Source organism: Mobula birostris, chromosome 32 (assembly GCF_030028105.1).
Source record: "Mobula birostris isolate sMobBir1 chromosome 32, sMobBir1.hap1, whole genome shotgun sequence".
Classification (NCBI taxonomy): domain Eukaryota; kingdom Metazoa; phylum Chordata; class Chondrichthyes; order Myliobatiformes; family Myliobatidae; genus Mobula; species Mobula birostris.
Genome location: NC_092401.1, coordinates 24,876,116 through 24,893,471, shown reverse-complemented (window position 1 = coordinate 24,893,471; position 17,356 = coordinate 24,876,116). Strand labels below are relative to the sequence as shown.

The window sequence follows — 17,356 nt, the reverse complement described above, 5'->3', positions numbered from 1 at the left end:
CCTGAATCTAAGCCGAACCTACCTCCCGTCTGTGTGTGTACAGCAGTAACGTGGTGCCACGACGGGTTCCAGTTTCCTGCTGTTACGGGACCACTCCACAATCACTCACTCACATGAGGGAAGTCTAACTTTTGCCCCACCAGCCGCTAATAAAGGAAGAATGTTTCAATTACGCTCAGTACCCACTTTATTAGGTGCCCCGCTTGATAACGCAAATATCTAATCAGCCAATCATATGGCAGCAATGCAATGCATAAAAGCATGCAGACATGGTCAAGAGGTTCTGTTGTTGTCCAGAAAACATTAGAATGGGAAAGAAATAAGTGACTTTGACCGTGGAATGATTGTTGTTGATTTGAATATCTTAGAAACTGCTGATCTCCTGGGAGTTTCATGCACAACTGTCCGTAGAATTTACAGAGAACGATGCAAAACTGAAAAAAAAACATATAGTGAGCAGCAGTTCTGTGGGCAAAAACACCTTGTTAATGAGAGTGTCAGAGGAGAATGGCCAGACTGGTTCAAGCTGACAGGAAGGTGACAGTAACTCAAATAACCACGTGTTACAACAGTGGTGTGTAGAAGAGCATCTCTGAATGCACAGTACATTGAACCTTGAAGCGGATGAGCCCACACCAAATTCCACTCCTGTGGCCACGTTATTAGGTACAAGAGCTACCTAATAAAGCGTCTCCTGCATGTAGGGGTCCACCTTATTGTTCCGTCACTAGATCTGGGGAGGGCATGGGCCGGTTAGTTCCTGCAGTCAGTAATTACAGAATCTGACAGCTGTGGAGGTGTTGCTGTGAAACACTCCGAGAACAATCACTTCCAACTGCAGACCTGTCACCTGTGGAGATTTGGTTTCACCATCGCACTTGAACAGAAACAAAAAATTGCGGCAGGTAGGGATTGCAATTTTTTTTCTGATGCCCTTGGAAAGAAGTTGACTGGATTAAATGGTGCAGTGAGAAGGCTGCTGACGACCCAGCCTTGTGTCCACCCTGCCCCAACATGTCAACTAAACACTCGAGGCACTGCTCATCACTCTATTACTGAGCTTTCTCAGTTAACTCCACACCTCGCCTAACCTATGTATTTACCCCCTAACATCTCTTTCTTGCTAACTGCATGGTGTGGTAGCCTGGTGGTCTGTCCAATGCTCAGCAGCACCAGTGATCCAAGTTCAATACTGCCACCGTCTGTAAGGAGTTTGCACACACTCCCCATTTCCAAGTGGGCTGCCTCCAGGTGCTCCAGTTTCCGAAAGATGTATGGGGCAGGGTTAGTGAGTTGTGGGCATGCTATGTTGGTGCTGGAAGCATGGTGACGCTTGCCGGCTGCCCCCAGCACAATCCTCAGTCTGTATGAGTGCATTTCACTCTAACTTTCAATCTACCTGTGGCAAATTAGCACCACTTAACATCACACAGGGTTCAGGAAAGTGCTGGAAGGAGAGGTTGGATAAACTTGAGTTGTTTTCTCTGGAGCTGAGGGGAAATCAGATTGAAGTTTGTTAAATTCTAAGGGAGACAGCCAATGTCTCTGTTCCCAAGGTTGGAATGTCTAATACTTGAAGGCATGCATCTAAGGTGAGAAGGGAAAGTACAAAAGGGATGTGCGGCTGAAGGATTTTTACACAGAGAGTGGTGGGTGTCCGGAATGCGCTGCCATGGGTTGTTCCAAACTACGTCAACCTATTCCAAAATCAGTCTAATCCTTCTCTTCTAACCAGCCCATAGCCCTCTATCTTCATCCATGTGCTGATCTAAGAGTGTCCTACAAGTCCCTAATGTATCACCCCTGGCAGTACCTTCCTCTGACTTTCCTCCACTCATCTGGTATTGGCCATTGCCACCCTGGTTAAAAGATCAAGTTTAACTTTATTGTCATCTGACTGTACATATATATAACCAAACAAAATAACATTTCTCTGAACCACAATACAAGTATTACACACAGAACATAAAACAAAATATTACCACAAATAAGTTAATAAAATATAATACAAAATAAATTTGAATTGCATTGCAGCACAGGCAAATAGTAAACAGCTCGTGGGCCTAGTGAAGAGGCCAAGGTGGTGGCAGGGTATTCATTAGTCTCACAGCCTGAGGGAAGAAGCTGTTACCCAGTCTGGCAGTGCTGATCCTAATGCTCCTGTCCCTCCTTCCAAATGGTAGTGGGTCAAAGAGATTGTGGGATGAGTGGTAGAGGAACCTCAACAAAGCTTGGGCCCTTCATCTACAACGCCCCCAGTAAATGTCACAAATAGCATGGAGGGACACCCTGGTGCCTCTAAGTGGTTCTTACTATCCTCTGTAGGGTCCTGTCGTCCGATGCCTTGTGGTGTGGTGGCTACATAAAGAACCAGCCGACAGGACACTCTCGATGGTGCTCATGTAGAAAGTTGTTAGAATGGGGACAGGGAGCCGAGCATGGCCTCAAGCTCCTCAGTAAGTGTAGACACCACTGTGTCTTCCTGACTACTGAGGAGGCGTTGAGGGTCCAAGTTAAATTATCTGTTAAGAGCACACCAAGGAGCATTGGGCTCTTCATTCTCTCCATGGCAGAGTCATGGATGTACAATGAAGAGTGGTTGACCTGCCCCTTCTTGAAGTCCACAATCACCTCTTTTGTCCTGGCCACATTGAGACTCAGGTTGTTGTCCTTGCACTGTCTGACAAGCCTCTTGACCTCCTCTCTACATGCCAGTTCGTTATTGTTGCCGATGAGGCCAACCACCATTGTATCATTAGCAAACTTGATGATATGGCTTGAGCTGAACCTGGCAATACAGTCGTGAGTCAGTGGGCTGAGCACACAGCCCGGGGGCAGGGGGGTGGGGAGGGGGGGCACTAGTGGTGGAGCTTGAGTTGTTGATTCCAACTGACTGACTGGCGTCTTCCCACCAGGAAGTCCAAGATCCCATTGCAGAGAGGAGTGTTGAGTCCCAACGAGAACAGTTCCCCCACCAGCCTCTGAGGGATGACTGCATTAAATGCCGAGCTGAAGTCAATGAACAATATCATAGCGTACGGGGCACCATTTTCTAGGTGGGACAGGAATTTAAAATTGGCAAAAGATATTGGCTGTCTATCCAGGACAGATACGAACGAGGAATTTAAGAGGCTCTCAGATAGGCATGTGAACGTGCAGAGTACGGAGCATATGGACAATGTGCAAGCAGAAGGAAATGAGGTGTCATCAGCTTAACGGGCCAAAGGGCATGTTCCTGCGCCTTGTGTTCTACAACTGGATGGGGAACGGGCTCATGGTGTTCCTCTTGCTCTGGACTGGCCCCCTCGGGTTTTGATAGCCAGCTCCCTCCACAGAGGGAAGGGACACACAATAGATTCCTGAGCAGCTCACCTGGTGTGGGTTCCAGTCACTGTCGAAGATGACCACGGTGTCTGCTGCCTGGAGGTTCAAGCCCAGGCCTCCAGCCCGTGTGCTGAGCAGGAAGATGAAGTAATGGGAGTTGGGTTCATTGAATGTCTTCAGAAGCATGCCACGGTCCTCGGACTTGGTGGTCCCTGGAATAGGGAGAACAGTCGGTTAGACAGTGTGGGGGGGGGGGGAGGCACTGGATGACTGAATCCTAGCCTTCCACCATCTCGTACAGTTCAAAGCTCACAGTAAATCTGTTACCAAATTACATATGTGTCACGATATACTACTGAGATTCAATTTCTTGTAGGCATTTACAGTAGAACAAAGAAATACAAAAGAATCAATGAAAAACGACACACAAGCACTTACAGACAACCAGTGTTCAAAAGGAAACAATCTGTGCAAGTAAAAAAAGGGGGCAAATAATAAATAAATAAATAAATACTGAAAATATGAGTTGTACAGTCCTTGAAAGTGGGTCTTTTGCTGTGGAACCAGTTCAGTGTTGAGGTGACTGAGGTTATCCATGGAGTCTGGTGGTTGAAGGGCAAAATAATCCCAATTTACAGGGCTGCAGTGGAGCCTCATGGCTGAGCAATTTGCCTCTGGAACTTCATGGTAAAGCCCCACCTTCCACCTGACCCAGTGAGGTGACTTGCGTATGTTACCAAAGAACAAGCTACTGGAGGGAATCAGTGGGTCAGGCAGCATCTGTGGAGGCAGAGGGATAATTGGCATTTCAGGTCAAGACACACTAGTCTAATAAATACCCTGATGAAGGACCCCCACCCAAGATGCAGACCATCCATCTGCCTCCATAGATGCTGAGCTCCTGCAGCGGCTTTTGTTTTTAAAGCTCCAGATTCTAGTATCTGCAATCACCAGGCTATGTTACCTAACCAGATTCAGAGTATGTCAGTTCAAACCCCACCTTGACAGGTTGAGAGTTTGAGCCCTGTATGAATACAAATGAGCTTAAGAGTGACCGTGGCAGAAAGCCCATCTGTTCACCCTTGGAGCTTCCAATGCACAGGATCACAAAGGGCTGCGCCAGTTTCACCACAATCCTCCCACCATTGAGGATATCTTCGAAAGGACTTTCCTCAAGAAGGTGGCATCCATCGCCAAGGAATCTCACCATCTGAGACTTGCTCTCGTCACATTACTGCCATCAGGGGGGAGCTGTAGCAGACTGAAGACCATTTTAGGAGCAGTTTCTTCCCCTCTGCTATCAGGTATCTGAATGGTCAATTTTGCACTATTTATTGATTGATTGTAACCCATAGTATTTTTTATGTCTTGTACTGTACTACAGCCACAAACGAACAAGTTTCACAATATATGTCCATAAGACAATAAAACACACGAGCAGAATTAGGCCACTTGCCCCGTTGATTCTGCTCTGTCATTCCATCATGACTGATTTATTATCCCTCTCAGCACCATTCCTCCGTCTTTTCTCTATAACACTTGACACCCTGACTGACCAAGAACCTATTAACCTCCACGTTAAACATATCCAATGACCAGGCCTCCACAGCCATCCATGGCGATGAACTCCACAGATTCTGACTAAAGAACTTCCTTCTCATCTCTGTTCTAAATGGACGTCCCTCTATTCTGAGGCTGTGCCCTCTGGTCCTAGACTCACCCACTAAAGGAAACATCCTCTCCACATCCATTCTATCTAGACGTTTTGAAATTCAAAAGGTTTGGATATTTGATAGATTCTCCCTCATTCTCTCAAACTCCAGCAAGCACAGGTCCAGGGCCATCAACGCACCTTACATTACTGGAATTATTCTTGCGAACCTCCTCTGGACTCTCTCCAATCCCAGCATATCTTTTCTGAGATAAAGGACCCAAAACTGCTCACAAAGTCCATTTCGGTCTGACCAATTCCCTGTTTAGAAAATAGTCTATGCTTTTGTTTCTTCTACCAAAGTGCATGATCACACACTTCCATACAACATATTCCACTTACTTGCCCATTCTCCCAATCTGTCCAAGTCCTTCTACAGACTCCTCACTTATTGTGATCATTGCTTTCTAAGGGTTCTTTTACCTTAAGCACCCTAATCAAATGTTTTTCATTACACAATAACCAATCCGGAATTGCCTGTCCCCAGTGGGCTCAACAACAAGCTGTTCTAAAGAGTTACCTCGTAGGCATTCTACAAATTCCCTCTCTTGGGATCCAGCACCTGATTTTCCCAATCTACCTGCATATAGAAATCCCCCATGACTATCGTTACGTTCTCCTTATTGCATGCATATTCTTTTTCCCATTAAAATTTATATCCCACATCTGGCTACTGTTTGGGAGCCTGTATATAACTCCCATCTGGGTCTATTTACCCTTGTAGTTTTTTTTAACTCTACCCATAAGAAATCCACATCTTCTGATCCTATGTCACCTCTTTCTAAGGAACTGATTTCATTTTTTACCAAAGGAAGCCACACTCTCTGCCTACCAGCCTGTCCTTTCAATACAATGTGTATCCTTCCATGTTAAGCTCCCAACTATGATCTCCTTTCAGCCACGACGCAGAGATGCCCACAACGTCACACCTGCCAAACTCTAACTGCCTTACAAGATCATCTACCTTAATTGATATACATATGCATTCAAATATAACACCTTCAGTCCTATACTCATTACCCTTTTCGATTCTTCCCCCCATGATACACATCAGCTCATCCCAGTGACCGCAATTTTGCCATATATCATCTGCCTGTCCTTCCTCACACTCTCACTACACATTGCATCAACTTGTATACCAACTGCCCCATCACTTCGGTTCCCATCCTCCATCCAATCTTATTTTAAATCCCCCCCAGCAGCTCTAGCAAACCTGCCCAGAAGGATATTGGACCACCTTGGGTTTAGGTGTAACATGTCCTTTTTGTACAGGTCATACCTCCCCCAGAAGAGATCCCAATGATCTAGAAATCTGAAACCCTGCCCCTGCACCACTTCCTTAGCCACTCATTCATCTATACTATGATCCTATTCCTGCTCTGACCAGCACTCGGTAATTAGAACTAATTTTAATTTCGTTTCTCTCTCAGAACCAGCAGGGATGGGAAGTCCACCTAAGACTTGTCCACAAAGTTTCGATTTCAAAAATGATCTTGGTGGTGAGGGCCACAAAAAGGCAGATGGCTCCACCTAGTGGTAGGTTAATTGTATGACAGGCCTAGAGGAAAATCTAGTACAAGACAGAAAACTATCTGTTCATACAGTCGTGTTTTAAAGGACCACCCATCCCCACCTCAGTTCCTACATCATCTCAAGGCTCCTCCAGCTGCCCAGCTGAATAACCTGCCCAGATTCACAGAGGGTGGTGAATCTCTGGAATTCTTTACCACAGAAGGTGAACCCGAATCCTACAAGAAGTCCATGTATGACCTATGGAAGGCCATTGTGAGAGTGGAAAGACATTCCATGTGAAGGAAGAGACAATCAGATGCATGACTCTTTGGCCAGGTTTTCCGGCCATTACTTCCTGGAAGGTGAAACCTAACGGCAGTGATGTTTCACTCCCCAATGAGCTTAAAGCCTTTTATTCTTTTATTATTATGTTTACCTCATTATTCTTTGCAGTATTTATTTTGCTGATTACAGTAAATTTATGTATTTCCACTGTACTGTTTATTATCAAATAACAAATTTGATATAGATCTGATATTCTGATTCTGGAGTCTAGATCACTGGAAGCATCTAAAGAGGAAGCAGATCAGAGAATTGAGAGCAGTAGAGATCTGGGTGGAGGAGGTAAAGGGTTGAGTAAGATGGAATCTGATACGAGAGGACATTGGGCTCTTTACAGAGGCATTGGGATCCTGAAGGAACGCACGTGCACTGGCACAAAGATCCTTGATGGGTAAGGAAGACCATGCTGTCACAGAGTGAGGGTATTCTATTGGTCTGGCCCCACCCTACCTGTCCCTAATGGGGCAATTATCACCTCAGGATTCTAGCACTGTACTTCTATATATGGTCCATTGTCCTCTCCAATCAGATTCCATCTAGTTCAGCCTTTAGCCTCTTCCACCTTTCACCTCCCAACTTTTCCCATCATTCCCACTTCTTACCCTCTCCCAACTATCTGCCATCCCCTCTCACCTGTATTCACTAATCATCTTTCCCTGTTCCCCATTTTATTCTGGCTTCTGCCCCACTCCTTTCCAGTCCTATTGAAAGGTTTCAGCCTGAAATCCTTTTTTCCCTTCCATAGATGCTGCCTAACCTTCTGAGTTCCTCCAGCATTTTGTGTGTGTGGCTGTAGATCTCCAGCATTTGCAGAATCCTTTGTGCCTCGTAAGGCTGCTCACCCAGCTCAGCATCACCCATGCATCATGCATTTGACCTCCTCAGGCCACTGCTCCCATGATCTGAGATGAGGTGGGGGGGGGGGGGGAGTTCTGAGTGAATGGAATTCCACCCATTCCTGTTCCTGGAAGCATAGCCAGGAATTTTTCAGCTCCAAACCTTTTCTAGAGACTGTAGATACTGGAATATGGAAAAAGAAGCAATCTGCTGGACGAAGTTAGAAACTCAAGCTGCATCTGTTGGGGGAGTATTGACATTTTGGGTCAAAATCCCACAGCAGTCCGGCACCCAGCTCCCACAGATGCTGCTCGATATCCCATGTTCCTCCAACAGATTGTTTGCTGCTCTTAACCTTTTCTAATTGTATTTTTGCAATAATATGCTGTTTTGAAAAAATGATTTTCAGTTGTCTAATTTATGTATAATTTATACTGTATTGTCTGTATCTCTATGCCTGTGATGCCATTGCAAGCAAGTTCTTCATTGTACCTGTACCTCACCATACCTATGCACAACAATAACCTTGACTTCATGTTACTACCATCAGGGAGAAGGTACCAGGAGTCTGAAGACACACACACAACATTTTAGGAACAGCTTTTTCCCCCACTGCCATTAGATTCTTAATGGTCCATAATACCTCACTATTTGTCTTTTGCATTATTTACTTATTTTTATAACTTATAGAAATGCTTCTAAATTTTGCACTGTACTGCTGTCATAAAACAATAAATTTCAGGAAATACCTCAGTTATTAGATATACTTGCTCGTTAATGCAAATATCTAATCAGCCAATCATGTGGCAGCAACTTGGTCCAGAGGTTCATTTGTTGCTCAGACCAAACATCAGAATGACTTTAACAGTGGAATGATTGCTGGTGCCAGACGGGGTGGTTTGAGTATCTCAGAAACTGCTGATCTCCTGGGATTTTCATACACGACAGTCTCCAGAGTTTAGTCATAGTCATAGCCATACTTTATTAATCCCGGGGGAAACTGGTTTTCGTTACAGTTGCTCCATAAATAATAAATAGTAATAGAACCATAAATAGTTAAATAGTAATATGTAAGTTATGCCAGTAAATTATGAAATAAGTCCAGGACCAGCCTATTGGCTCAGGGTGTCTGACCCTCCAAGGGAGGAGTTGTAAAGTTTGATGGCCACAGGCAGGAATGACTTCCTATGACGCTCTGTGTTGCATCTCGGTGGAATGAGTCTCTGGCTGAATGTACTCCTGTGCCCACACAGTACATTATGTAGTGGATGGGAGATATTGACCAAGATGACATGCAACTTAGACAGCATCCTCTTTTCAGACACCACCGTCAGAGAGTCCAGTTCCATCCCTACAACATCACTGGCCTTAGGAATGTGTTTGTTGGTTCTGTTGGTGTCTGCCACCCTCAGCCTGCTGCCTCAGCACACAACAGCAAACGTGATAGCACTGGCCACCACAGATTCGTAGAACATCCTCAGCATCGTCCAGCAGATGTAAAAGGACTTCAGTCTCTTCAGGAAATAGAGACGGCTCTGACCCTTCTTGTAGACAGCCTCAGTGTTCTTTGACCAGTCCAGTTTATTGTCAATTCGTATCCCCAGGTATCCGTAATTCTCCACCATGTCCACACTGACCCCCTGGATGGAAACAGGGGTCACCGGTACCTTAGCTCTCCTCCGGTCTACCACCAGCTCCTTAGTCTTTTTCACATTAAGCTGCAGATAATTCTGCTCACACCATGTGACAAAGTTTCCTACCGTAGCCCTGTACTCAGCCTCATCTCCCTTGCTGATGCATCCAACTATGGCAGAGTCATCCGAAATAATACAGATAATACAAATAATTACAGATAATAGTACAAGAAACAAAAAAAAAATCTATTGAGTAACAGTTCTGCGGGTGAAAACAACTTGTTAAGAAGAGAAGTCAGGAGAATGGCCAGACAGTAATGTACAGAGGAGCATCCCTGAATGCACAACACATCAAACCTCGAAGTGAATGGGTACAGCAGCAGAAGACCACGGATGTCCACTCAGTGGCCTTCATTAGGTACAGGAGGTAGCCAGTAAAGTGGCCACGGAGCATATGCTAGTGATAATAAATCTGATTCTCATTCTGGTTTTGACTTTACCACAGGAAACTCCCTCTGGTGTTCATTTGAGAAAATAGCAAAGATGGGATAAATACTGCCTCTATCCCTTAACATTCACTTCAGACCAGATAATCATCACGATCACAAAAGTTAAGTGGAGTTTATTGCCATCTGCGATCGAGAATCGCTGGAGACGAAGGCCCCAAATCCTTGGCTTTGCGTATCGCCTGTTGCCGGGGTCGGGGTCGAAGTGCTTGGCAGAGATGGTGCTCGGTGCTCAGAGGCTCGGAGTTTTCGGACGGACTCGGAGTCGGACCATGGTCGGATGCTTCCGGGATGCTGCATCGGCAAGTTGGCGGCACTGGAGGTTTACCATCTGCGTGAGATGATGGGACTTTCAAGAGACTTTGAGATTTTTACTGTGCCATGGTCTGTTCTTATCAAATTACGGTATTGCTTTGCACTGTTGTAACTATATGTTAGAATTGTGTGGTTTTTGTTAGTTTTTAAGTTGGTTTATCATGTGTTTTTAGTGATATCATACTGGAAAAAACATTTTTATCATTTCTCAATGCGTGCGTTACTAAATGACAATAAAAGGGGACTGTGTGTCCTCATAATCATCATCAAGTACATGTACGCACAATCTTACTTACAGCATTATCACAGGCACACCACATTAGAAGCACAATGTTCCCAAGCAAATAAATATAAACACATCTTTATTAGAAAGAACACAATTAGAACATAACAAAAATACAAGAGGTTCTGCAGATGATGGTAATCTTGTGTAGAACAAAGATATACAGTTGCATCAATGAGAAACTACGCACAAAGACTAACAAGCAACCAATGTGCTGAAGAAGACAAACTGTGCAAATATCAAAAAATGTCCAAATAACAAATAAGTAAAAAAAAGAGAACATGTACCGTAGAACCAGGCCAACATATACTACCCTGCAATTCATTTTCTTGCAGTATGTGTTGACATACACTCAGTAGCCACATTATTAGATATAGGAGTCGGGTCCGCTGCGGTCTTCTGCTGCTATGGCCCACCCCCTTCAATGTTTGACACGTTGTATATTCAGAGATGCTCCATTGCACAATGCTGGTGTAACATGGTTATTTCTGTCACCTTGAACCAGACTGGTTATTCTCCTCTAATCTCTCATTAACTAGGTGTTTTTGCCCACAGATCTGCCACTCACTGGATTTTTTTTTGTTTTTCACATAACTCTCTGTAAACTCTAGAGACCGTTGTTTGTGAAAATCCCAGGAGATCAGCAGTTTCTGAGATACTCAAACCATCCCAACTGGCACCAAGAATCATTCCTTGGTCAAAGTCATTTAGATCACATTTCTTCCTCATTCTGATGTTTGGTCTGAACAACAACTGACCTTTTTGACCATGTCACATGATTGGCTATTTGCATAACAAACAGGTGAGCAGGTGTACTTATTAAAGTGGCCACCGAGTGTAAACTAAATTTATAATTAATTTATATTAATTAATTTATAATTTATTTACTTTCTTTCTTTTCAAATCTTTTTATTGTTATATACAGAAAAAATAACAAGTACATTGAAGTAACAACACTTACAATGTCTCAAAAAAGACATTATCTTAAAGATTGAAAAAAAAATTTGTGATAACAAAAAAAACCTACTAAGCAGAAAAGTGAGAAAAAAAAAGAGAACCCATTAGGTGTACAACCCCGGAGTCATGCGTCATACAAAAAGCTTCTAAAAATAAACCCATGCTGATATGTCTATCCATGGCCTCCTCTGCTGTAAAGATGAAGCCACACTCAGGTTGGAGGAACAACACATTATATTCCGTCTGGGTAGCCTCCAACCTGATGGCATGAACATTGACTTCTCTAACTTCTGCTAATGCCCCACCTCCCCCGCGTACCCCATCTGTTATTTATTTATATACACACATTCTTTCTCTCTCTCCTTTTTCTCCCTCTGTCCCTCAGACTATACCCCTTGCCCATCCTCTGGGTTCCCCCCCCCCCCCTTGTCTTTCTCCCTGGACCTCCTGTCCCCTGATCCTCTCATATCCCTTTTGCCAATCACCTGTCCAGCTCTTGGCTCCATCCCTCTCCCTCCTGTCTTCTCCTATCATTTTGGATCTCCCCCTCCCCCTCCCACTTTCAAATCCCTTACTCACTCTTCCTTCAGTTAGTCCTGACGAAGGGTCTCGGCCTGAAACGTTGACTGTACCTCTTCCTAGAGATGCTGCCTGGCCTGCTGCGTTCACCAGCAACTTTGATGTGTGTTGCATCAATTTATTTACTTATATAATAAATTGTATTACAATTTATGTTTACTTTGGACTTTGACAGTCAAGCTTGTTGATTTCAAACAAACCAGCTCATCCATGGGACAATTGTCCCAATGGAGAAAATAATTCAGCTGTTTAATCAGCACCAAAATTGATCCTACCAGTAGTGTTCCTCTTCAATGGAGAGCAGCCACTTTAGAGGTTTGAGGAGTTTGGTGTGATCAGAGGCAGTTCGGGATGGGAAGAGGTTAAAAAAAAAAAATGCCGGCACTCACCATCCAGCCGGAGGTACTTGAAGCTGCGGTATGCGAAGTAGTCTTCCATGATGGTCATCAGTGAAGTCATTTGGCAGAAGAGTAGTACCCTGTGGTTGGTTGCCCGCAACTTGGGGAGAATTCTGTCCAGCAGTTCAAACTTCCCTGAGGCTCGGTATAAATCGGCTCTGTCAGAGAAGAATGAGATCCCCACTCAGTACCAGGCTGGCGATCATGTCGACCCAACACAACGTTACTTCCAAAAGCATTACTACATGCTCCTTAAATAAACACAGAACATACTGAAAACACTCTACAGGTCAGGCAGCATCTACGAAATGTGTTATATTGGAATCCACACAGTATACAGAACAAGGTAGATGATCTTGTAGTGGAGTTAGAGATTGGCAGCGTGATATTGCAGACTTCACTGAGATGTGGCTGAAAGAAGATCATAGTTGAGAGCTTAACATCCAAGGAGACACATTGTATTGAAAGGACAGGCTCTGTTGGTAAAAAATGAAATCAAATCCTTAGAAAGAGATGACATAAGATCAGAAGATGTAGAATCCGTATGGGTAGAGTTAAGAAATTGCAAGGGTAAAAAGATGCTGAGGGGAGTTATATACAGGTCTCCAACAGTAGCCAGATGTAGGATATAAGTTTCAATGGGAAATAGTGAAGGCATGGAATAAGGGCGATATAACAATAGTGATGGGGGATTTTAATATGCAGATTTTAATAATCAGGTTGGTGCTGCATCCCAAAAACAGGAATGTGTACAATGCCTATGAGATGGCTTTTAAGAGCAGCTTGTAGTTGAGTCCATTAGGGGAAAGTTATTTCCGAATTCATTGCTGTGTAATAAACCAGACTTGATTAGGGAGCTTATAGCAAAGAAACCCTTGGGAGATAGCTATCATAATATGATAGAATTCACTCTGCACTTTGAGAGGGAGAAGATAAAGCTAGATGTATCATTATTACAGTGGAGTGAAGGGAGTTACAGAGGCACGAGAGAGGATCTGGCCAAAGTTGATTGGAAGGGAACACTAGCAGGGATGATGGAGGAACAGCAATGGCTGAAGATCTGGGATCAATTCAGAAGGTGCAAGATAAGTACATCCCAAAGATCAATAAATATTCCAAAGGCAGGTTGAGGCAACTGTGCTAACAAATGAAATCAAAGGCAGCATAAACACAAAATGCAAAAACTAGTGAGAAGTTGGAGCATTGGGAAGCTTTTAAAAATCAACAGCAAGCAACTGGAAAAGGAGGGAAAAGATGAAATATGTAGGTAAGCTGGCCCGAAGATACCAAAAGTTTTTTTCAGATTGATATCAGAATCAGATTTAATATCATTGGCATATGCTGGGAAATTTGTTAACTTTGCGGCAGCAGTATAATGCAATACACTATAATAGAGTAAAAAATCCTGTGAATTACAGTAAGTATATATTATATAGTTTAATAACTAGCACAAAAAATAGGAAATAAAAAAGAGGTGACGTACAGTTCATGGATTGAATGTCCATTTAGGAATCGGATGGCAGAGGGGAAGAAGCTGTTCCTGAATCGCTGAGTGTGTGCCTTCAGGCTTCTGTACCTCCTACCTGATGGTAACAGTGAGAAAAGGGCATGCCCTGGGTGCTGGAGGTCCTTAATAATGGACACTGCCTTTCTGAGACACCGCCCTTGAAGATGTCTAGTGCCCAGTAATCGTACAACTCAGCCTAACTTTGATCCTGTGCAGTGGCATCCCTCCCCCCCCATACCAGATGGTGATGCAGTAGTTAGAATGCTCTGCACAGTACATCTGTAAAAAACTTGCGGGTGTTTTTGCTGACAAACCAAATCTCCTCAAACTCCAAATGAAATATAGCTACTGTCTTTATAGGAACATCGATATGTTGGAGCCAGGTTAGGTCCTCAGAGATATTGACACCCAGGAACTTGAAACTGCTCACTCCCTCCACTTCCGATCCCTCTATGAGAATTGGTATGTGTTCCCACATCTTACCCTTTCTGAAGTCCACAGATGTCATAAAGAAAAGAGAGGCAAGAGTGTATATTGGACCACCAGAAAATGACACTGGAGAGGTAATAATGGTGGAGAAAGAAACGGCAGATGAACTTAAAAAGTATTTTGCATTAGTCTTCACTGTAGGAGACCTAGCAGCATGCCAGGAATTTGAGTGTGTCAGGGAGCAGAAGTGAATGTAATTGCCAATTACTAAGGAGAAGGTGCTTGGGAAGCTGAAAGCTCTGAAGGTAGATAAGTCACCTGGATCAGATGGTCTACACCCTAGTTTTCTGAAAGAGGTAGCTGAAGAAACTGAGGAGGCATTAGTAATGATCTTTCCAGAATCACTGGATTCTGGAATGGTTCCAGAGGAGTGGAAAACTACAAATATTGCTCCACTCTTTAAGAAGGGAGGGAGGCAGAAGAAAGGAATTTATAGGCCAGTTAGCCTGAATTCAGTGGTTGGGAAGACGTTGGAGCCCATTATTAAAGATGAAGTTTTGAGGTACTTGGAGACGCACGATAAAGTAGGCGAAAGTCAGCATGGTTTCCGCATTTGTTGGAATTTTCTGACGAAATAACAGGCAGGATAGATGAATGAGAGCCAGTGCTTGTTGCTTATTTGGCTTTTGTCAAGGTGCTGCATATGAGGCTGCTTAATAAGAGCTCATGGTATTACAGGAAGGATGCTAGCATAGACAGAAGATTAGCTTACTGACAGTAGGCAAAGAGTTAGAATAAAGGGGCCTACTCTGGTCCGCTGCTAGTATTCTGCAGGGTTCCGCAACGAATTGGATAACGGACTGATAGCTTTGCGGCCAAGTTTGCAGAAGATACAAAGATGGGTGGGAGGGCAAGTAGTGTTGAGGAAGCAGGGAGTCTGCAGAAGGATTTGGACAGGTTGGAAAAATGGGCAAAGAAGTGGCAGATGGAATATAGTGTAAGGAGGTGTATGGTCATGCACTTTAACAGAAAGGATGCTGCATACACTGTTTCTAAATGATGGAACATTTCAATGATCAGAAGCGTAAAGGGACTTGGGAGTCTGTGCAGGATTCCCTAAAGATTAACTTGCACTTTGAGTTGGTGGTAAGGAAGGCAAATGTTAGCATTCATTTTGAGTGAATAGGACTAGAATAAAAAAGCAAGATGTGATGCTGAGGCTTTATAAGGCATTGGTTAGACCACACTTGGAGCAGTTTTGCTCTCCTTATCTAAGAAAAGATGTGCTGGCATTGGAGAGGGTCTAGAAGAGGTTCACGAGAATTATTCTGGGAATGAAAGAGTTAACATGTGAGGAGCATTTGATGGCTCTGGGCCTGTATTCTCTAGAATTTAAAAGAATAGGGGAGGGGGATTTCATTGAAACCTATTAATACTGAAAGGCCTAAACAGAGTGGATATGGAGGGGATGTTGCCTACAGTGGATAAGTCTAAGGACCAGAAGGCACAGCTTCAGAATAGAGGGACGTTCATTTAGGATTGATGAGAAGAAATTTCTTTTGTCAGAGGGTGGTGAATTTGTGGAATTCATTGCCACGATAGCTATGGAGGCCAAGGCAATGAGTATATTTAAAGCAGAGGTTGATAGGTTCTTGGTTAATCCGGGTGTCAAAGTTTACAGGGAGAAGGCAGAAGAATGGGGTGGAGAGGGGTATAAACCAGTTGCTGGAGTAGACTTGATGGGCTGACTGGCCTAATTCAGGTCGGGTGTCTTATGAAAAGAGAAGTCTATGACTCCTTGACAAACATTCTGAGCATTTTGTCTTGGACCTGAAGTATTTAACTCTGTTTCTCTCTCCATACACGTGCTTTGTATTTCCATCATCCAGGGCGGCACAGTCGCATTGCAGTTAACACAATGCTTTACAGGGGCAGCTGTAAGATTGGGGTTCAAATCCCGCCACTGCCCGTAAAGAGTTTGTTACGTTCTCACTGTGACCACATGGGTTTCCTCCCAATGCTCCGGTGTCTTCCCACATTCCAAAGACGAATGAGGTAGCATTAGTTTAGCGTTAGTTAGTTGTGGGCTTGCTATGTTGTTGCCAGAAGTATGGCAACACTTGCAAACTGCCCCCAGCACAATCCTCGCTGATTTGATTTGACTCATCTCACTGTCTGTGACATGTACACATCTTAATGTACATGTGACAAATAAAGCTAATCTTTATCTTCATTTTCTGGTTTGATTTTGGATTTCAGTACCTACAATTTTGTTCTGGTAATATAACAGAGAAGCTATCCTTAACTTCTGTCATGAGATTTGTTGTTTGGGCAACAGTACAGTGCAAATTCATTAAATTATTATAAATTATAAAAATAAATAATACAGAAAAAGGAATAATGTTGTACATGGACAACTCAGGGAAAGAAGCTGCTCCTAAATAATTGATTGTGGGTCTTCAGGCTTCTGTACCTCCTCCTCAATGGTGGTAGTGAAAAATCTGCTCTTATGCACTGAATATCATCAGTTGTCTCAAGGTACATCGCAGGAGTGTTATCAGTCCCCTAATGCAGAGCCTCGACCTGAAATATTGACTATTTCTTTATTCCCACAGATGCTGCTCGACCTGCTGAGTTCCTCCAGCAGTCTTTTTGTACCACCCGGTTAGATTCCGGGCTTCCTTCACCTAAATCCTAAACCAGCATCGATATCCAGGCTCCCCAGCTCTGAGCCGTTATTTTCCAGGACTGTCAAGACATGGAAATCTCCCTGCTGTCTGCCATACTGATCCGCCAGAGGTCTCCTGTTTCCCTGTAACTGCAAAGGAAGTTCGTCTTTTGATGCTCGCTTTATAGGGCGAGATTCTGTGCGGCACTCAAAGAGCCACGGGGACACCCCAATTCTGATCACAGTCGTACAGCACAGAAACAGGTCCTTTGCCCCACTGAATCCATGCTGACCATCAGCTACCCATTCCACTAATCCCATTATTTCATTCGCCCCTCATATCAGAGTCATTCC

At 43.8% G+C, this 17,356-nt stretch overlaps 1 protein-coding gene across 6 annotated transcripts in view; it reads right to left on the bottom strand.

The window, feature by feature from the left end:
* The window catches only part of smarca4a (SWI/SNF related BAF chromatin remodeling complex subunit ATPase 4a), a 168,786-nt gene that overhangs the window by 30,381 nt on the left and 121,049 nt on the right, over positions 1–17,356 (bottom strand). For all 6 annotated transcript variants that reach the window (XM_072248375.1, XM_072248380.1, XM_072248378.1 and 3 more), the window contains exons 24-25: positions 12,390–12,556; positions 3,373–3,536 (exon numbers count right to left, since the gene is read on the bottom strand). In XM_072248375.1, coding sequence (XP_072104476.1) covers positions 3,373–3,536; positions 12,390–12,556 — 331 coding nt within the window. The remainder of the gene's footprint in view (positions 1–3,372; positions 3,537–12,389; positions 12,557–17,356) is intronic.